Below are 22,746 nucleotides of genomic sequence, written 5' to 3'. Positions count from 1 at the left end.
TTTGAAATTTTATATATTATATATATTAAATATAATGTGTCTTGGGACTATTTTTGCTAGCACTCTTTTGGCTTCAACTCTTTCGCTTTCCTGCTCATCAAGAAATTTGATGATACTTACATTGTTCTTCTTGAGCTTATTTTGTAGTCTCTGGTGTGCTGTTCATTTCTTTTCAGACTATTTTTCACCTTTTGTAGTTTTCTAGTGGATTTCTTCTCATCTTAGAACTCCTTGATCTTTGCTCAGCTGCTATCAGATGTGCTTTTGAGAGTTTTAAGTCATTTACCATGCTCTTCATTTTTGCTTTTATTTTTCTCATTGTAGCACTCATTTTGCACTGCTGGCTTTGCTAACTACCTGTGCTATTGTTTCTTTGATCTCTTTAAACTTGTTTTCTTACAGTGGTGTTATTAATGTCATTGACTAAGGCTTTACTGAACTGGTTGATGCTATTTCAGTCTTTTGTTCTTATTGTTCAGAGAGCTTGATGGGCTTCTGCATGTCTTCCCTATTAGGTTTGCTGTGCACTTTCTGTGTTGTGAAAGTAGTGTGAAATTAAGAGCAGCTAGTGCATAGCCATGTAAGCAGGTGAGCGTTTTAGGAGTTAAGAAGTTGTGGCCCTTACTGTGGTGGAGATGTGGCTCTTGGGGGCCCATGAACCTAGCCAGAAAGGGAAGATAAGAATTTGTCCATTCTATTCCAAAAAAACTTGTCTACTAGACCCATCAGTCTACCTGGAGAGGTGTGGTGGTTTGCAGTCCTAGAATTGTGGAGTTTGGCCCTTTGCCATGGTAGAGTTTGAGTGTGATAGCTCTTAATCATATTCTGTTGCATTATGAGCTAAATCATGTAAAAATGAATGATAATGTAATAAAAACTAACCATAATAGTCTTATTTGAATATCATTCATGAATAAAGCTTTTGTATTTTTAGAAAGAGTACTGTATATACATTCTGTAGTATTGGTGCTTTATTGCATGTCGTTTTTTGTTTACACATAACTCAGTTCCTAATAGTCATGGTTAAGTCCTAATAATCATGACAACTGAAAAAGTCACCCATATGTCTGACTGAGCACTTTAGATTTGTTTTTGTTTGTTTATTTTGGGCCACATCCAGTTGTGTTCCAGGGCTTGTCCCTTGTTTTATGCTCAGAGAACACTCCTGGTGGAGTGTTGTATTAATTATTAATTAATGAGTCCTAGTAGTTTGGGTGGAGGATGGGTGGTAAGGCCTTTCATGGCCCAACCCTGTGCCTGCAGCCCCTTCAACCCATGGGTCTGTTGGTTCAGGATAATGGTGAGGAAATGATTCACAGGCAGTCAGTTGAAGTTTCAGGAGACATCAGCTTTACTACAAGGCCCTAATTGCCATGTTCATATTTCTCACATGTCCTCTAAGCTAAGCAGCCTCTCTGCATCTCTTCCTGTGTCTGCCCTCTCCTTTCTGTGTCTGTCCCTCTTCCCTACCCCGAGGCCACTCTTAAATTAATTACCAACCTTGGACACCTGCTAGCTGTGGGAGGGTCTCACCATCCTGGTAGGATTAGCATTTAGCTTTGGGGAGGAGTAATTTATCCCCTTTCCTTGTTTTAAATAACAAAAGAGGAAAGGTTAGCTTTTTTTAGCTTTTGTTTTCCTGACCTCTGGCCACAGGCTGGAACCCTATATTACTCAAAGGAACAAAGTTTAAAGTATATAATTAAAATATCAGCCTCTTCCATAAATAGAACTTTTCTGCAAAATAAACCTGTAGTTTAAAATTCTTAACACTATTTAACCAAGCACTTTTATACTGGAACATCCTAGTTCCTTTCCATAACTTCCCTAAACAATATTACAAGAACATTTCTGCAAAAAATAGTTTGAGGGGGCGGGAGAGAAAGAAAAAGAAAATATAATTTGAAAACACAGGCTGGTAAATAATGGTACACCATAAAACATTATAGCAATTAGGAAATACTAGGAAAAAACTATAAAACACATTTGAACCAGCAAGACAATGACTGATACAACTAGGATTAAGAGATTAACCTGAAACACTTGGGAGGGGGCAGCCTGATAGCAAAAAAAAAAAAAAAAAAATTTAGTTTTTCTGTTGGGTTTAGCTGGGTTTCTAGAAGTTTTCTGTCCACTTTTACTTCTTTTTTTTTGGGTGGAGCCCACACCTGGTGATGCTCAGGGATTACTCCTGGCTATGTGCTCAGAAATCTCTCCTGGCTTGGAGGACCATGTGGAACTCCAGGGCAAGGCAACCATCTTACCGCTGTGCTATTGCGCTTTTTTCTTTTTTTAACTTTAACTTTTTTCTTTTTCTTCATCACTCACCATGGTGTTCAGATGCCCATAAGCTGTGGGCGACTCCCCTGGGTGTGTGGGCTGGGCCCGTCGTTTTGGCTCCACAGAAACCCAGGCCAAGTACTCTCCCGCCCTGCTGCCTCCTCTCTGCCCCTCAGGGCAGTTGATATTGGAGCATGGTGCCTGTCTGCAGAAGCAAAGATTTTGGTTACTGTAGCCGCAGGCATATGAGAGTTTAAAGCAATGAAGTTGTCTTAGCCTGAAAGTCTGTCTTAGCCTAAGCCAGAATCGTGTTGGGGGCTATAAGTTGTCTTCCAGATGTCACTCTGCCATCAAGAAAGCGCCTTTTCTCTCTCTCTCTCCCTCCCCTCCCCTAATCAGTCACCTTTCTAAGTTTCTGCAAATTGGGAGGCTGAGGTCCTCGGAAGAGGCACTTTTTGTAGGATAAAGGTTGCTGTCCTAGGCTTCTGAGGGGGAGTGCTCCAAGCTTTCAGCTTCCCTGCTTCACTGCCCACTCTGCTACACGTGGTCCAACCTTTGGGGCTCTTTAATCTCACTCCAGCTGAATAGAGCCAAAATTAACCACAAGACCAGGAGTTCACTCACCAGTGTCACTGAGATCTTGAGCCCAGAGCTCAAGTCCCTGTTTGGGCGCCATTGTATTCATCATTTAATTAATTAAGAGTTCTCATGGGGATGGATGGATGGTGAGGCCTTTCTCGGCCCAGCCCGACTCCTGTAGCTCCTTCAGCCTGTGGGTCTGTTGGAGCGGGCTGATGGTGAAGAAATGGTCCACAGGCAGTCAGTTGAAGTTTAAGGAGACATCCAGTTTTATTACACTGCCCTAATCGCCATGTTCATATTTCTCTCATGGCCTCTAAGCTAAGCAGCCTCTCTGCATCCCTCTTGTGTTTGCCCTCTCTCTAGCTGTGTCTGTCCCTCCTCCCTCCCCCCAGGCCACTTGTGGAAAGGTCTCACCATTCAGGTAAGATCAGCCTTTAGTTTTGGGGAGGAGTAACTGTGGGGCTTAGAAGGTTCCAGGAACTAACCTGGGTCAACTCTCCAAGAAAATGCTCTCCACAACCTAGCTTTGTTTTATTTGACCCAGAAATCTACTATATATATGTTTATATATGTATATATATATGAATATATGTCTATCTATCTATCTATCTATCTATCTATCTATCTATCTATCTATCTATCTATCTATCTAGTGGTAGAAAAGAAAGCTACAAAAGTGGACAAAAACAGGCAATTGAAACATTTCAGTAGTCTCAATTTTAGAGATAGGACTGGGGTGGTTCAGAACATACCTGGTTCCAAAGGTGTAATAGGAACTATTCCCTGCTCTGCACTCTGTGCATGGAAGATCGACTATCTATATGCTGTATTGGGGAATCAAAAGAAGTTGAGGGCCAGAAAGATAGTGTGTAAGGCTTTTGCCTTCCACATGGCTGACCTGAGATTGATCACCATCACACTATATGATCCCCCAAGTACCACTAGGAAAGATTTTCTAGTACAGAGTGAGATTCAACCCCTGAGCATTGCCAGTGTGGCCACAATAAAGTGGGGTTTGCCACATACAAAACTGTATGTGAAAATCTGTACTATATTTTCTGACCTAATAAAATATATCTTAAGAAGAGCTACATTCTTTTAGGGGGTGGGATACCACACCCTGCAGAGCTCAGCGCTTATTCTTGGCTCTTTTCAGAATTTACTCCTGGCAGGCTCCAGGGACCACATGGGATGCTACAGACCAAATTTAGGTTTCCTGAAAACAAGGCATATCTCTTTGGCCTGGAAAACTACAATCTTGTATAGGACATTATTAAAATGAAATAGATACTTTTCATTTTACTTTATTACACAGAGTTAATATAAAAGCACCATATTCTGCTTGAGGTTTTTGCTTATGATTTGTATCATTTCTTTAAAGAGTACCGACTTATGGATTAAAACTTAAGGATTTCTTTACTTTAAGAAGTCTTTAAAATGAAGTTTTATAAATTGAAATAGTAAGGCTTTATTTTTATTACAGAAATAAAGCAATCAAAGGTATATAGACTTAAATTTTACTGATAGTTTTTTGAAAGTAAAATTAGATTGTTTATAATTTGAGTAGACTTAACAATATAATACTTACAAGTAGTTTGCTGCTTGTAATTGTTAAATGTTTGTTTTGGAGTTACTCCAAATAGTTGTTATTTTTATTTGAAGATAAAACAATTGTGGCATTGAACTAAAGGAGCTATGTGCTTTTTCTCATTAAGAATAGTGTTAAAGAGGGCCCGGAGAGATAGCACAGCGGCGTTTGCCTTGCAAGCAGCCGATCCAGGACCAAAGGTGGTTGGTTCGAATCCCAGTGTCCCATATGGTCCCCCGTGCCTGCCAGGAGTAACCCCTGAGCACCGCCAGGTCTGGCCCAAAAACCAAAAAAAAAAAAAAATAGTGTTAAAGGCACGCAGAACATTTCCCTAAGGCAGGGGTCTCAAACTCCCGCAATGTTTTGTTTTAGTTGTTTGGATCACACCCCCCAATGTTCAAGGCTTACTACTGACTTTGCACTCAAAGATCACCCCGAGTTTGCCTCCTGCGGCCTGCAGGTAAATTGAGTTTGAGACCCCTGCCCTAAGGGATACATGTGTGAGCTCAAACATATCTTATTAATAATTGAACAAACAAAAAGTTCAATCTATTTTCCTTGCATTTCTTATTAGAGTGGATTACAGATGGTCTCAAGGGATGGTTAAACAAATGAAGACTAATTAGTCTCTTGAAATAGACATAAATTTTTGGAACAGGGAGTTGTTGGGCCACACCTGATGAAGTAAATTTAGAGCTTACTTTTGACTGTTCAGAGGTCACTCCTACTAGTGCTTTTAGGTCTATCTGAAGAGTTGGAAACTGAACTGGAGTTGAATGCATTCAAGTGCCTCAGCTTCTGTTCTCAATTTCTCTTCAATCCTTAACAAACTTTTTGGTACCATATGTTTTAGGTTATTTCTGGTAAAATTATTGGGGGAAAGTGACTTCCCTTTTAAATTTAGTTTTTATCACTTATGATGTCATTATTATTATTACTATTATTATTATTATTATTATTATTTTGGTTTTGGGGTCACACCTGGCAGTGCTCAGGGGTTACTCTTAGCTCTATGCTCAGAAATTGCCCCCCGCAGGCACAGGGGACCATATGGGATGCCAGGATTATAACCATTGTCCTTCTGTATGAAAGGCAAACGCCTTACCTCCGGCCCGATGTCATTATTTTTTAGACAATTTCATGTGCACTAAAAAGTTTTAATGTCTAAAATGTTAACTACTGTACCTTCTTTTTTTGTTTGTTTGTTTTCTTTTGGACCACACCTGGTATTGCTCAGGGATTACTTTTGGCAGCCTCAGGGACCATATAGTATGTCAAGGATTGAATTTGTCTTTAAGCAAACACCCTACTTGCTATGCTGTTGCTCTGGCCCTAATTTGTATCTTCTGTTTGTTTTTATTTTGGGGCCACACCTAGCAGGGCACCCAGGGATTACTCCTGGCTATGCACTCAGAAATCTCTCCTAGCAAGCTCAAGTGACCATAAAGGATGCCAGAGATTGAATGCAAGTCAATTCCAGGTTGGCTGCCTGCAAGGCAAAACACCCTGCTGCTGTACTATAGCTCTGGCCCCCCAATCTGTATCTTTATATCCAATATGAGTTACCGTTAGAGTGGTTTTTGCTTTGCTTTTGGGCCACACTTAGTGGTGAAGGGTTATCACTACTGTCACTCAAGAGTCACTGCTGGTGGCCTTGGGACCATATGGGATGCCAGCGATTAAATCTGGGTTGGCTGTATGCAAGGCAAGCACCTTATCTGCTGTACTCTCACTCAGCACATAGATATATTTTTATGTCATCTATTATTTAAATTTATGATCTCATTTGACCTTTGCAGTATCTCTAAGTGGTGGATCCATTATTTTTTACTATTCACAAGGGAAGAAATTGAGATTTAAAGTTAAACAACTTGGCCAAGGTATTTAGCTAGTGTTTTGATTTTTATTTGTATCATATCCAACTGTTCACAGAATTTATTCTGATTTTGTGCCTGAAAATCTCTCCTGACAGGAGTTGGGAGGAACCTGTGGTGCCAGGGATAGAACCCCACTCAACAGTATGCAGGGCATATCTGTATTATTATTATTATTATTATTATTATTATTATTATTATTATTATTATTATTATTATTATCTCCGTATTATTTCACTATTTCTTCAAGTTAGTGAATGTTTTACTAAATGGATTTATATACTTATTGACTTCAGAACCAAACTTCTAATACAGACACTATTAGTTTGTTAGTTTTGGGGCCACACCCGGTGACGCTCAGTGATTACTCCTGCCTATGCACTCAGAAATTACTCCTGGCTTGGGGGACCAAATGGGACATCAGGGAATCAAACCGAGGTCCATCCTAGGCTGGTGCGTGCAAAACAGATGCCTTAATAGCTAGCGGCACCGCTCCGGCCCCTAACTACACTATTTTTGTTAAACTCCTTTCCCCTTATATATTAAGACGTTCTTTATAAATCAAGAAAACATTTTATTTAGCTCAATTTTAATGCTTTTTTTTTTTTGCAGTGGTACCTAGGATCTCCATAATAATTATGATATTATAAGGCCATAATAAATACATGGCTTTATTATTGTTTCTCTTCTACAAAATACAGACACTAAAAGTTTTATGTTCACTGATATATTTCAGACACTTAGAAGTGTTTGATAAATGTTCACAGAATAATAAATCCTAGTAAATACTTTTAAATATCTCTTCTCTTTTATTATACTTATTTTTTTTTTCTGAACACAGTATCATGTCATCTGCAAACACCTTGTTTGTTTTGGGGCCATACCCAGTGGATATCAGGGATTGAATATACATGCAAGCATATTACTATGCTATTGTTCTGACCCCAATAATTTATATATTTTTGTTTGTTTTGGTACCACACTCAGTGGTGCTCAGGGATTACTCCTGGTTCTGTGCTCAGAAATCACTCCTATCAGGCTCAGGGGATGGATGATATGGGATGCCAGGGATTTGAACCTGGGTCAGTCCTAGGTTGGCCACATGCAAGGCAAACACCCTACATCTGTACTGTCACTCCAGCCTACATTAGCTTTTGTTTTAAGTATTTGCTGGCCCCTCATTGGGTGCATGTATTTTTAGCAGTATATTTCTTACTGATGTATGAATCCCTTGATTATTAAGAAATGACTCTCTCTGAGGGCTGAATAGCAACAGGGTAAGTTCTCTAGCCCCCAAAGGTGACCCCTTTTGCCACTTCTATTCAACATAGTACTGTTAGTACTTGACATAGTAATCAGGCAAGAAAAAGATATCAAAGGCAAACAGGAAAGGAAGAAGTCAAATACTGTTTTGCAGGTGATATGATACTATAGTTAAAAATCCTAAAGATTCTACTAAAAAGCTTCTGGAAATAATAGATTTATATAGCAAAATGGCAGGCTACAAATTTAGAATACAAAAATCAATAGCTTTCTTATGCATAAATAATGATAGAGAATAAATAGATATTAAAAATTCATAATAGTACCATTCATAATAGAACCACAGAAATATAATATCTTGGAATCAACTAAAGAGGTAAAAGAACTATACAAAGAAAACTACAAAACTGCTTTAAGAAATAAAAGAGGACACAAGGAAATGGAGACATACCCTGTTCATGGATTGAGAGGATTAACATCATTAAAATGGCAGTACTTCCCAAAGCATTGTACAAATTTAATGTAATCCCTCTAAGAATACCCATGACATTCTTCAAAGAAGTGGATCAAACACTCTTGAAATTCATTTGGAACAAGAAATGCCCAAAAAGGGGCCGGAGTGATTGCACAGTGGTAGGGGCATTTGCCTTGCAGCTGACCCAGGACTGGTGGTGGTTCAAATCCTGGCATCCCAAATGGTTCCCTGAGCCTGCCAGGAGCAATTTCTGTGCACAGAGACAGGAGTAACCTCTGAGTGCCGCCAGGTGTGGACCCCCCCCCCCCCAAATCTCCACAAATAATTAAAGCAATCCTTAGTTTAAAAAAGAAGATGGGTGGCATCACTTTCCCTAACTTTAAATTGTACTACAAAGCAATACTCACTAATACAACATGGTATTAGAATAAAGACAGATCCTTAGATAAGTACAATATACCTGAGTATTTAGAGAATGACCCCCAGAAATTCAGTTAATCTTTGATAAATGGGGAAGAAACAAAGTGAAGCAAGGAAAGCCTTTTTAACCAGTTTTGGGACAACTGATCAGCCACATGCAAAACAGTGAACTCAGACCTCTCTTTAACACCATGCACAAAGATCAAATTAAACTTGATTAAAGACCTTGATATCAGACCTGAAACTATAAGCTATATAGAAGAAAACAGGCAAAATACTCCATGACATTGAGACTAAAGACATCTTTGAGGAGGAAACAGCACCATCCAAGAAAGTGGAAGGAGAGATAAACAAAATGGACTACATTTAACTGAGAAGCTTCTGCACCTCAAAGGAAATGATGACTAGGATACAAAGACTCACAGACAGGGAGAAATTATTTATTCACTACCCCTCTGATTGGGGGTTAATATCTAAGATATATAAGGCATTGATAGAACCTAACTAGAAAAAAGAAAAATCTAACCTCATCAAAAATTTGGGAGAAGAAATTAACAGACGTTTCCTCAAAGAAATACAGATGGCCAAAAGGTACATGAAAAAAAATGCTCCACATCACTAATAATCAGGAAGATGCAAATCAAAACAATGAGGTATCTCACACCACAGAGATTGGCACACATCACAAAGAACAAGAATAACCAGTGCTGGTGTGGAGGTGTGAGAAAGGAACCCTCGAGGATTCACTGCTGGTGGGAATGCTGTCTATTCCAATCTTTCTGGAAAATAATATGGATGTCCCTCAAAAAACTGGAAATTGAGCTTCCACATGATCCAACAATACCACTCCTTGGAATATAATCTAAGAACACAAAAACAAGATACAAAAATGCCCTCTGCATACCTATGTTCATTGCAGTACTGTTGACAATTGGAGTGGCTATATGAAACTTTGGTACATGAAATATTGTGGGGCTGTTAGGAAATTTATGAAATTTACCTATACATAGATCGACATGGAGATTGTTATGCTGAGTGAAATGAATCAAAGGGAGAAAGGTAGACAAAGTACACATCTGTGGGATGTAAGAAAAATAAAAGACAGTATGGTAATAATATCTAAAGACAATAGAAATGAGGTCAGGAAGAATCAGTCCATTTATGAAGCTTAGCATAAAGACCGGTGAGCACAGGTGAACCACTAACTGCATTGACAACTACCGTGACAATGATAGAGCAGTACAATGTGTGTCCCAAAGACAGGCAGAAAGGAGGTAAAGAGGGAAATGGGGGACATTGGTGGCAGGAAATTTACACTGCTGAAGGCTGGTTTACATTCTATGACTGAAACCCAACTATAAAAATTTCTATAACCACAGTGCTTAAAGAAATGATTAAAGAAATAAAAAGATGTGAAAATAAAATAAACTTTACTGTAATTTTATTTTAAACTGGAATGGTATATGAACTATTTTCTCATATAGAATAAAATGGCAAAACCCTAATTTTTCATTATGGAAATAATAAAGTATTATATGTCCTCTGAAAAAAGAAAAGAAATGACCCTCTCTGACTCTTATAACCTTTATGAGCTGTAAGTCTGTGTCATCTGCTATTCTTAGGTTATATCAGCTATTTTAAGGGCGTTTGCTTGAAGAACTGTCCTCCAACCTTTGACTTTCAGGGTTTTTTTGCTTGGGATATTCAAATGCATTTTTTGCAGGCAGCAAAATGTTGGATTCAATTTTCTGATCCATTTGCTCCTCTGTATCTCTTAACTGGTGCATTTAGTACATTCCCTTTGAGAAAGATTATTGTTAGAAGATTTTGTGTCATCTTTTCATAGACGGTTGTTTTTGTGGGATCTGTCTTGCCTTAAATTGGACCCTTTAGTTACTTTAAAGTTGGTTTTGTGTCTCAGTTCTTCAGCTGTTGTTTATTCTTGAAGCTATGTACTCTTTTTAAAATCTGAATGAATGGCTGGATGAAGTAAGCATTCTTGGGGAAGTTCATTTTTTTTTAGTTTTTTCACTATATCCTGCCTCTGCTTTGGGGCCTAAAGGGTTTCTTGTGATAAATCTGCTGTAAATGTTAAGTATGCTTGTTGTATGTAATTTCCCTTTTTGATCTTGCTGCTTTCAGTATTCTGTCTTATCTTTGTTTTTCATCACTGGGACTAATTGGAATGAGCTAGGAAGACGTAATTCAGTCCATAACATACTGTTTTGTTTGAACACTGCAACCACACAAATTATCTTTAGTTAGGAGACTGGGGAGTCTTGCAGTGACTTTTAATTGGGGACTGCCTGGCACCTTGTATAGTTCACAGAACCCTGCAGGAGTGATTCCTGAGCTCAGCCAGTAGTGATTCCTGAGCTCAGCCAGGAGTAAGCCCTGAGCACTGCCAAGTATGGCCCTAAGCAAAACAAAATAAACAAAATTGGTTAAGACATCATTTATCAAGCTGGGTTATATGGCTCCTTGTGGTTACACAAGGTGACAACAGATGAAAATCATATAAATAGTACATGACTAGAAATGCAATGGTACTACAGGGGAGCACAGGAAGAAAGCTAGATGGGAAGGGGTCAGAGTTGGAAAAAGGTTGAAAACGTTCGTATAAGGAGTTACTATAGGAATTAAGTGATATAGGAAAAGAATGATCTTTTTACCTTATTTGAATCATCTGAGTGAATTAGAAGGTTCTATCAGATTCTTAACTTTTCTACTTATTCTGGTTTTGCTTATAGCAAATATTTACTTAGTGAGGTGAAGGAGAAAGAAGCTTTTCTGTCAGAAAGACTTGGGCTAATATTTCTTAGCTCTGCAATTTTAGAACAAAGTTTTGTTTGAATTTTAACTTTTTCACTTGAAACATGAAAACTGCTATCTAATGTGAAATGTTTATAGAAAGCAATAATGCTCTGCCAATGATATACCGAGAAATGCAATTGTTAATTCATATGGCAAAAAATTTAAACATTAGAAAGACTTGGGGCTGAAGTGATAGCACAGCAGTAGGGCATTTGCCTTGCATGCAGCTGACTAGGGAAGGACGCAGCATCCCATAGGTCCTCCAGCCTTCCAGGGGCGACTTCTGAGTGCAGAACCAGGAGTAACACCTGAACATCGCTGGGTATGCCCCAAAAATCAGACAATCAATAAAGTTAGAAAGACTTTTAGAAAGTTGAGGTTTCAAATGTTCATTTGTAATGAAATCCTTGTCTTGCCTGCCTTTTTTTTTATTTGTGGAAATTTCAAGTAGTTATATATTGCTTAAATACTATAAGAATATATGTGTGATTTTTTTTTTTTTTTTTTTTTTTTGGTTTTTGGTTTTTGGGTCACACCCAGCAGCACTCAGGGGTTACTCTTGGCTCTATGCTCAGAAATCGCTCCTGGCAGGCTCAGAGGACCATATGGGACACTGGGATTCGAACCACCGTCCTTCTGCATGCAAGGCAAATGCCTTACCTCCATGCTATCTCTCCAGCCCCAAGAATAAATGTTAATTGAGTTTCTTTATATGTATTCTAATAGGAGAACAAGGAGAAAAATAACAAATTACTTAAAAGCTATCTATATTGGGACCGGAGCGGTAGCACAGTGCTTGCCTTGCATGTGCTGACCAAGGATGGACTTCAGTTCAATCTCTGGTGTCCCATGTGATCTCCCAAGCCAGGAGCGATTTCTGAGTGCATAGCCAGGAGTACCTGCTGAGCGTTACTGGGTTTGGCCCAAAAATCCAAAAAAAAAAAAAAAAAGGCTACCTATAATTTCTGTCTTACTGGTAGCTGATTCTGTAAATAATTTTAATTGGATTTCATCCAAGAAAAAAGTAAAAGGGGAAAGCTTTGTTTGATGGAATATGGAAGGAAGTAGGTTGAAAATTTTCACCTTGCTGATTATTCATAGAAAATAGCGGATGTCCTTTTTCATTAAGTTGAAATGTAACTTGTTTAAACATCCTTTTACCTAGGTGACCAAAAATGTTCTTCAGTGTTTTGAATTCAATATCCTTGAACTTTCTATGTCATATCATGGAGCCTAATTTCCTTGCAACAGAAATGACCCAATTTATTTGAAGTAACATAATGAAACATCCCAAAGTTCACTTAAATAATGACTAAATATACTTGAAAATATATTTGATAGTCTCAAATTAATAGGAATTGACAGCACAGAGGAACTTGGAAGGTTATTCTGTATCCTTTTTTTATTATAAAATATCAGATAACCTCTAAAGTTGAACTTTAAAAACTCGAACTTCAATATTGTAAAAAACAAAAAAGTCTTTTTAGTGTACTTTTAAATTCTAAATACTGTAAAATTAAGTACAAATAGTTCTGATTTGTGTGTGTGTTTGAAGCAAGATTTTACTGAAACTTATTAAGTTGTAAGAAGTATGTATTTGAGAGAGAACAAGTGGAACCAGTATTACAGTGGGGGTACTGCAGATAGGGTGCTTGTCTTGCACTTGGCTGACCTGGTTTGATTCCTGACATCCCATATGGTCTCTAGAGTTCTCTCTTTAGCTTATGGGGGAGGGAAAAGTGTGGGTAGGAGGAAGGCTGGAATGCAAGAGAGAACACAAAGATGGTTTCTCCAGAAAATTAGTAAGCAGAATACATATGTTTAATATCAAATATGAATGGTATTTTTGGTCAAAGCACTGGTAAAACTAGTGAGGAACAGAGAGATTATTAACAAGTGAAATTTGAGACATTTGTTATGAACTATCATCTTTTTGTTTGCTTGTTTTGTTTTGGGGCCACACCCAGTGACAATCAGCAGTTACTTCTGGCTATGATCTCAGAAATTGCTCCTGGCTTTGGGGGACCACATGGGATGCCAGGGATTGAACCCAGGTCCATTTTGAATCAGCCGTGTGCAAGACAAACGCCCTTACCCCCCCCCCCCCCGCTGTGCTATTGCTTGGGTTCCCTGAACTATCATTTTAACACTAATTGGATTCAGTCAATATTTTTCATTCACAAAGCAATTGCATTGTTCTTTGTGTTCTGTAGTTAGCATCTTTGTTAAGTAAAGTCAGTTCAGAAGGGGCAGGGAGAGTAGTTTTTAAAATAATAGTTTGCTATTGTTATATATTTTTTTGTTTTCACTTTCCCTTTTTCATTGTTGAACTCTGAAACTTAAAATTACTTCTTCTTTAGGGGCTTGAGCAATAGTACATCAGGTACTGCTTGCCTTGCACAGTCTGGCCTGGGTTTAATCCCTGGGCCCATATATAGTCCTCTGAGTCCACCAAGAGACAGTCATCCCTAGTGCAGAGCCAGGAGTAAGCCCTGAACACTGCTTGGTGGATATCTCACACCTCCCACCCCAGAAAAACTCACTCTGCTTTATTGTATGTTGAACTTTAACTCTATAGTTTTGTCCCTAATTTTTCTCTCTCTCTCTTTTTTTTATTACCTGCCCAAATTCTCCTAAATAAACTCTTTAAGCAAAGGCTGATCATGTCCATAAGCATCATGGAGAACCTAGAAAAGTTGAAATTTCAGTCTTTTTCTGAATAAATACAATTCTTAAACATAATTTTCCTCTACTAATGTTTATAAACAAGAGAGTAACATAACAATATTTATTCAGTGATTGAGCTATGATAACAATGATTAAGCTACTTTTGTTGATTTAAATTATTTCAAATTAAATATAGGGTTATATATTCATCTTTAAAATGTTACCTGGGGGCTGGAGAGATAGCATAGCGGTAGGGCATTTGCTTTGCACACGGCCGACATGAGATGGGCCCAGGTTCGATCCTCGGCATCTCATATGGTCCCCAGTACTTGCCAGGGGCAATTTCTGAGCATGGAGCCAGGAGTCACTCCTGAGCTACAGGGGTGTGGCCCAAAAACCAGGGGAAAAAAAGGGCGGGGAGATAAAATGTTACCTGTTGGAGTTATTATAGCTTGTTTGTAGCATGAATCAGTGCAGGTGAATTAAGCAGATTTTATATATTTGGATTTTTGGGGCACTCTGGCTATGCTCAAGGATTACTTCTGGTGGTACTCAAGGACTGTATGTCGTGCTAAGGATTAAATCCAGATCAGCTGCATGCAGTGCATTGACTTTACTGCTGGGCTCTCTCCACCTCTTTAAATAGGATTTTATAAGTTAGTGATTCATTACCCACCCCCTTCTGTTCTAAAAGCCAGAGGAAAATATTTGGCTTTAAGCAAGGAAGTGGTGTGGAATTGTTCACCACTGCAAAGGCAGTTTGGTGTGAGAATGAATGAGACAAGAGTAGGAATGAATGAAGTGAGAAGGTCAGGAGACTCAGGTTCGGTAGAACATAAAGGCCAGATTTAGAAGAAGATTGGATATAATATATGTTTTTGAGGTTTCTATCTTTTGTATTTGGATTATATATGATTACAACAGAGATATAAAGTTTAGGAATGGCAGTATTAATTGAAGCTAAGTATTCATGAAGTTTAGAAAGTCTTAAACTAATAGACAAAGAGACTGAAAAGACATGCCAGGAGAGGTAAAGGGGGGGAAATTCAGGAAATGGTTCTATTAAAGAAACCAAATAAAAATTTATGAAAGAAGCTTAATCATAGAACTGTTTGGTATAGAGTTGAACTCAAGGTGATTGAAGTAGTTTGAGAGGTGTGATATGAGGTTATTGAGGAAATATGGTCAGGTGTTTTATGATTTTTAACTTGGAGAGAGATGGTACAGTAGCCAAACAAAATGATAGGACTGATGGATGGAGAGAACAAAATGTGTCAAAATATTGACAGCAACAGGTAAAGAATATAAATAGAAAACCCTTGAAGGGAAATTCCAAGGTAAGTTTCCTGATGGCATTGTATAGTCATTCGAGTCCAGACAGGAAGTAAAACTACACAGTAATTTTAACAGGAAAGTTAAATGTAAAGAATGAACTCTGTAGGGGATTATATGATAAGAGGAAAAGTAAAACTCTGGACATAAGGATATTAGATAGGAGTAAGCACTAAGTAGGACTGACACAAAATATTCAAGAAAAAATAAAATCTGGAAGATCCCACTCTTTGACCTTCCTCCCTGCTTGGATTGTTCCAATTGATGACGGAGAAGCTTGCTGAAATATTGCACTGATGGAACTCCATGTGAAACAGCCCTTGGGGATAACTATACTATATTCCATATATGTTCCACTATGTTATGGAATTCCTTGTTTTTTAAGGCACTATTGAGAAGTCATTGAGAATTTCTCATGGATCACCTGGAGCTACTTGCTGCCTCACATTTAAAAGGCTATTCTGTGAGACATTCTAGAACAAGACTTTTCTTCTTTTGCAGTCACTCCAGTGTCCTTTACTTATAAAAGCATAAAACCATGTTAACTGTTAAAAGAGTAATGTATTTTGGGACTCTGAAATAAGGAGCTAAAACACTAACTTATCATCACACATCTTACTGATCTTGACATTTTCCTCTCTTTGTGCTGTTTCTTATTTATTAGAGACTAATTGCATTAAATCAGATTTAGAGATGTGATAAGTGATCCTTAAATTTTGCCATTTGTTTTGTAGTTATGAAGTATCTCTGTAACTAAGATGAAATAGATGTCTTTAGTGACGGGAATTGAGTTACCTAATTCATAAAACTATGCTTTTGCAAATCTATATTATAAATGTAAATCTTAAACTTTATTTTTCAAATGTTATTAAAAAATTGATCTATCACCTAAAGGCACCTTATTTTCTGATGAGAGGTTTTCCTGGAAACTGGGTTTAATGGGGAAACAGGCAGGGTAGGAAGGCCACAGGCTTTATAGCAAAACCCTAGGGGCAGCGATGGGTGGTGGGGGGAGAGAGAGAATTATTCTGATACAAGTTTGACAACATGATGAGAATCATCAGTACTGTTTGACATACAAGCCACACACAATTACATTCACTCACAGAAGTGTTTCTAGTGGCCTACAACCTAGTGAATCTTTGTATTCTTTTGTTTTGGTTTTGGTTTTGGGTCATACCCAGCAGTGCTCTAGCTCAGAAATCGCCCTGGGGGACCATATGGGATGCCCGGATTTGAACCACCGTCCTTCTGCATGTAAGGCAAATGCCTTACCACTGTGCTATCTCTCCGCCCCGAATCTTTGTATTCTAAATATCTAATCTAGTGCCAGCATAATAGATAGTAATCATCCATTAAACTTTTGTTGAGTGAGATTATAATTTGTACTCTTCATTATTACATTCTTGTTAATTTAGTATTTATTTCTTAGTAATTCTCTTTTCTGGTGTTTCAGGACTACAGGAATATGTGGAGGCTGTCTCTTTTCAGCACTTCATCAAAACACGATCGTTAATTAATATGGATGAAATTAATAAACAATTAATATTTACAACAGAAGACAATGGGAAAGAAAATAAGAATGTAAGAATTTAAAATCATTTCACATTTATCACAGTTTACATGGCTATACTAGTTATAGATATATATGATTATCTATAAATACAGTGATGGTAATATTCTTTTTTTTTCCCTTGGTTTTTGGACCACACCCAGTGACGCTCAGGCCTTACTCCTGGCTATGCGCTCAACAATCATTCCTGGGTTGGGGGATCATGTAGGACACCAGGGATCGAACTGAGGTCCGTTTTTGGGTCAGCCGCATGCAAGGCAAGCGTTTTACTGCTGCACTACTGCTCCGGCCCTGGAAATATTCTTTTTAAAGTAAAAGTGGTTTTCTGGATTTTCAATTATTCAAGGGAATGATTTTAAAAAATATTTAGGGCTGGAGCAATAGCTTGGAGGAATGACTGCATGTTTTATATGCTGGTGGACAGGTTTAAATTCCATTCGCCCCCTGGCACTACTGGAAGTATCCCTGGAGCACTGCTGAGTGTGGTCCAAAATAAATCCCCCTGCACCCCTTCTCTACACATATAGAGAGAAAATGTATATGTGTGTGTGTTGTTTTGGGGTCACACCCAGCAATGCTCAGGATTTATTCCTGGCTTTGCTCTCAGGGATCACTCCTGGCAGAACATGAGGGAGTATATGAGGTGCCAAATCTGGGGCAATTGACTTAACCATTGTACTTTAATCCAGTCCCAAGAGAAAATATTTTAAAGGATAGAATAAAAATGAGTATTGGAGAGAAGGGGATAATACTTTACATCTAACACACTATTGAATGATTACCATAAGTCTGCTTTGGTTTTGCTATGTAGTGTGTGTTTTATGTATTGTTTGATTTAATCCTTTTACTGTCTCTATGAGGTAAGAATTGTCCCTTTCATTTTACAAAGACAGTTCAATTTATAGGAAATTACATGATTAATAAAATATGTCAGAGCTAAGTTTTGAATGAAACCAGGTGTCTGGAGTCCAGCTTACTGCCCTTGTCTACTCCGCTAGTATTTCTCAAAGAAATGTCTTTTTTTGTTTGTTTGTTTTTTGGGTCACACCCTGCCGTGATCTGGGGTTACTCCTGGCTCTGCGCTCCTGTTTGGTACGGGGGACCATAGGGGATACTGGAATTCAAACCACCATTCGTACTGAATCTGCTGTGTGCAAGGCAAACTCTCTATTGCTGTGCTGTCTCTCTGGCCCCCATCAGAGAAATGTTTTAAAGACTTTGCTATAAAGGTTTTTAATTAGGCAGTATATAATATATGATGTAACTATACAGTATTTGTTATAAAAGCAAATGTAAAATTTTCATATTGTGAAATGTTCATAATGTTGATATTTGAAATGCATTATGAGAAATGTCTGCAATTTGACTTCTGTTTTGAGAAGGTTCCTCTGTAGTGTTTTCAGGGCTGGGAGTTATTCCTGGTACTGTTTGGGATTTGGCCCAGTGAGCATTAACAATAGTTATTGCTGTCAGCAATAATTGTCTGTCAGTTCTTTTTTCTTTTTAGTAACTGAATATTATATATATTTTTGTTTGTTTGTTTGTTTGTTTGTTTTTGTTTTTTGTTTTTTGGGCCATACCCAGCAGTGCTCAGGGGTTACTCCTGGCTGTCTGCTCAGAAATAGCTCCTGGCAGGCACGGGGGACCATATGGGACACCGGAATTTGAACCAACCACCTTTGGTCCTGGATCAGCTGCTTGCAAGGCAAACGCTGCTGTGCTATCTCTCCGGGCCCTGAATATTATTTTTTATTATAATTTAGGTAACATGATTGCAATAGTAGGGGTTACTTCTGGCTCTGTGCTCACTCTTGGCAGGCATGGGGACCATATGGGATGCCAGGATTTGAACCACTGTCAGTCCTGGATCAGCTGCATGCAAGACAAATGCCCTACTGTTGTGCTATCTTTCTGGCCCAATAGTATCACAATTTAGATGAACGTGGTTATTAGACCGCACCACAATCAAAGTATCATATTACCAAAATAACCTCCACCACTTTCCTACGTTCTTTCTGTTCAGTCTCTTCAAAACCCCCCCCCACACACACACACACACTTCTTGGGAATCTGTTTTGTAATACATGACTAAGGGGTTGTCCTCATTAAGCTCTGGGTATTTACATTCTTTGTTTCTCTGTGTACCAGAGATGAATGAGATCATTTCATATTTGTTCTTTTCCCTCTGGTTTATTTCACTTAACATACTCGCCTCTTTCATCTAGATTGTCGTGAACTTCAAGATATCTCTTTATAGCTATGCAGTATTCCATTGTATGTACATACTATAACATGTCTATAAGCATCATGTTGTTATAAGCATTGCTGTTTTGGACTTTGGGTTATTTATCCTGGCTATTGTATTTGTGCTGCAATGAATATAGGTGTTCAGATATCTTTTCATATCAATGTTTTTGTGTTTTGAGTTGCTGCCAAGAACTGGAATCACTCATATGCAGTTCTCGTTTGTTTGTTTGTTTGTTTTTCAGTAATCTCCATACTGTTCTTTTAGAGGCTGAATCATTCTCTTCCATGAGGGTTCCTATTTCATCAGTCCCTCACCCCTTCACCTTCATATTTTTGATAAAAACCATTTTCACTGGTGTGATATGATGCCTCTTTGTCATTTGATTTTCATTTCCATTCATTATTTCATTAGTGATGAATACTTTTTTTAGTATGCCTGCTGCCTAGCTGTATGTCTTCTTTAGGGAAGTATCTGTCGGGGGTCTTCAAACTACGGCTCATGGGCCACATATTGTATTTGTTCCCGTTTTGTTTCTTCACTTCAAAATAAGATATATGCAGTGTGCATAGGAATTTGTTCATAGTTTTTATTTTCACTATAGTCTGGTCCTTCAACGGTCTGAGGGACAGTGAACTGGCCCCCTGTTTAAAAAGTTTGAGGACCACTGGATGGTTGAATTATAGATGGGAAGTAAACTTGCTTAAATATGTTAAAGAGTAACCACACTTTTAAGTTATCTCAAATTTAGAATAGGAATATCAAGCCAACAAACTTAAAGAAAAATTTAGAGTAAGGGCCAGAGAGAGAGAGAGAGAGAGAGAGAGAGAGAGAGAGAGAGAGAGAGAGAGAGAGAGAGAGAGAGCACAGCAGTAGGGCATTTGCCTTGCATGCAGCCAACCTGGGAGGGACCCAGTTAGATTCCTGGTATCCCATATGGTCCCCCAAGCCAGGAATGATTTCTGAGCGCTATCGCTCTGGCCCCTAATTTTATTTATCTTTTGGTTCACACCTGCAGTGCTCAGGGGTTATTCACTCAGAAATTCCTCCTGGCCAGTTCAGAACACCAAATGGGATGTTGGGGATTGAACCCAGGTTGGCCACGTGCAAAGCAAACACCCTACCCAAAGCAAACACCCTACCCTCTGTTCTATTGCTCCGACCTCTAAGATTTTAATATTTATTTAGTGTTGTGAGTTTTCTGGACAAGTACAAGATAAGAATGAATCTAAAGGAATGGAATAGATTGTAGCCAGAGAAATCACAATGATCAGAGCTGAATGGGGAGAGGAGATGCCAGAAGTAAAAAAGTGACTTAAGAAAACATATAAATCACAAACCTGAGTACTTTATAATTGGTTATTTAAATAAATGATAAAAGTAATTAGACCTTGTTTAAGAATGTTTCAACTTTACTATTTGTATGTTAAATAAAATTGAAGATAATCTCAGGGTTACTCCTAACTCTGTGCTCTGGAATCACTCCTGGATATGGGATGCCAGGGATTGAACCAGAATTTGTCCCGGTTCAACAGTATGCAAGACAAATTATCTACCGCTCTGCTATCACTTCAGCCCTTACAGATAATTGATTTTATAAAATACCTATTTATGTACATATTTATAAAGCATTATGTTTCAAAATTATTTGAAGTCATTTGATTCAACTCCTACTCAGGGCACAAATTCCTGTTTTACATTTCATATGGTCATTGAACACAGTAAATCACTTAAGGAAAATTACTGTCAGTGGTTTTATACTTTAAATGTGATGTATGGGCATTTATTCATTTTCCTAGTGTGTTTTCTTTGTGTGTATTATATGTTCTGTTGATTTTTTTCCCCCCAGGCTTCTGATGCACAGGATAAGCCAAAGGATACGTGGAGACTGAAAATCACACCTGTTGATTACCTTCTGGGAGTGGCTGATTTGACTGGAGAATTGATGCGGATGTGCATTAACAGTGTGGGAAATGGGGACATTGACACCCCCTTTGAAGTGAGCCAGTTTTTACGTCAGGTATATGATGGATTTTCATTTATTGGCAACACTGGACCTTATGAGGTTTCTAAGAAGCTGTATACCTTGAAACAAAGTTTGGCAAAAGTAGAGAATGCCTGTTATGCCTTAAAAGTCAGAGGTTCAGAAATTCCAAAACACATGCTGGTAGATGTGTTTTCAGTTAAATCCGAAATTATCGATCAAGAAGAGGGTATTTCTTAAGATATGATCATTTATCTATTATCGTGAATGCTAAGAGACCAGTTTGTAAGACTGTTAAAATTTAGAGATTTTTTTTAACTTTATCAGTTTTTGTATTACATTGTTTTGGTTCTTTTAAGTTGTATAAAAACTGTATATAAAATTGTCAAAATGAGTCATTTCTATTTTACTCATGAAAGTCTGCATACAAGTGTTTGCACATATACCTGTTTGAAATTCAGCCAGTTAACTTTTATCATTGTTAGTGATGTGGACATGTTTTGGTGTGCAATTTTTTTCACACTTACTTTAATTTACTTTGTATCAGTTTTGGAGTGCTAATATTTAGTAGAAGTCATTTATAGTTTAAATGGTGATTTTTTTATATAAAGAAAATATTTCATATATATCTGAGTCCATTTGAATTTCATAGTCATATGGTGCCAGGCTGCCAAAATTAGTTTATTCCATGGAGTAAGAATAAAAATTGAGTAGTGAATATTTTTTTTCATTAGGTATTGAAGAGTTCATGTAGTCTTGCTAATCATGGGCCATTTGAGTCCAAAAGCCCATTTCAGAAAAATTGCCAGATATTCAGATGTTGATCTTTACATTTAATTTTTGTCCATTATCACAGGAAATTTGATAAAGAATATTATCAGTGAAATAGTTTCATTGATGTTTGAGTTGAATCCTTATACATACAACAGAAGTCTGTTGTCTTGGTTAACCTTTTTTTTGCTATTATATCATTAGGTATGTTTGAAGACCTTCCCATTTTAGCAGCTATAGAAAATTAGATTTAAATATAATGAAGTTTTGAAATTTCTGAACTGCTTAGTAAATCAAACTTTATCCAGTTGTCCAGTTGTGTTAAATTATAGTATAAACAGTTGCCAAAGAAAATTTATTGTGTATAATTCAGCAATAAGACAGTTGTCAGCACAGTAGGGAAATGAGTAGTATATAATAATATTTAGAATTGGAAAATATTTACTGAAATTAGTTCTAAATTATTCTCAATGGTGTTAAATTACCTTAAGTATGACACTGTTGGCTGACAACTAGATATTTCCATTTGTTTTGTGAGTTTAGAAAATCTAAATACTGGATTTTATTTTTGGAAATACTAACAGCTGTTTGCAATAGCTGACTCTTTGAAAGTGTAATTTTGAAAAATACCAAAAATAAATAAAGCAGACATGCCTAATAAATTTGTTTTGTTTTTTGGGAGTGGCATTTTTTCTACAGGTTTTTAAAGTAATTTTTTTGAAGTTAACATGTGCATAATAGGAAATAGAAAATAAGAAGCGGGGCCGGGCGGTGGCGCTAAAGGTAAGGTGCCTGCCTTGCCTGTGCTAGCCTTGGACGGACCTCGGTTCGATCCCCCGGTGTCCCATATGGTCCCCCAAGCCAGGAGCAACTTCTGA

General features: G+C 37.8%; 1 protein-coding gene across 1 annotated transcript in view; it reads left to right on the top strand.

Moving 5' to 3' along the window:
• Positions 1-22,512, top strand: part of TSNAX (translin associated factor X) — a 35,392-nt gene extending 12,880 nt beyond the window's left edge. Inside the window, exons 5-6 of the mRNA XM_049789399.1 lie at positions 16,752-16,879; positions 20,963-22,512. Coding sequence (XP_049645356.1) covers positions 16,752-16,879; positions 20,963-21,337 — 503 coding nt within the window. The 3' untranslated portion in view covers positions 21,338-22,512. The remainder of the gene's footprint in view (positions 1-16,751; positions 16,880-20,962) is intronic.
• The last annotated feature ends 234 nt before the right edge of the window (positions 22,513-22,746 follow it).

This window comes from Suncus etruscus, chromosome 15, assembly GCF_024139225.1.
Source record: "Suncus etruscus isolate mSunEtr1 chromosome 15, mSunEtr1.pri.cur, whole genome shotgun sequence".
Lineage (NCBI taxonomy): Eukaryota > Metazoa > Chordata > Mammalia > Eulipotyphla > Soricidae > Suncus > Suncus etruscus.
This window is presented reverse-complemented; position numbering and strand designations above follow the sequence as displayed.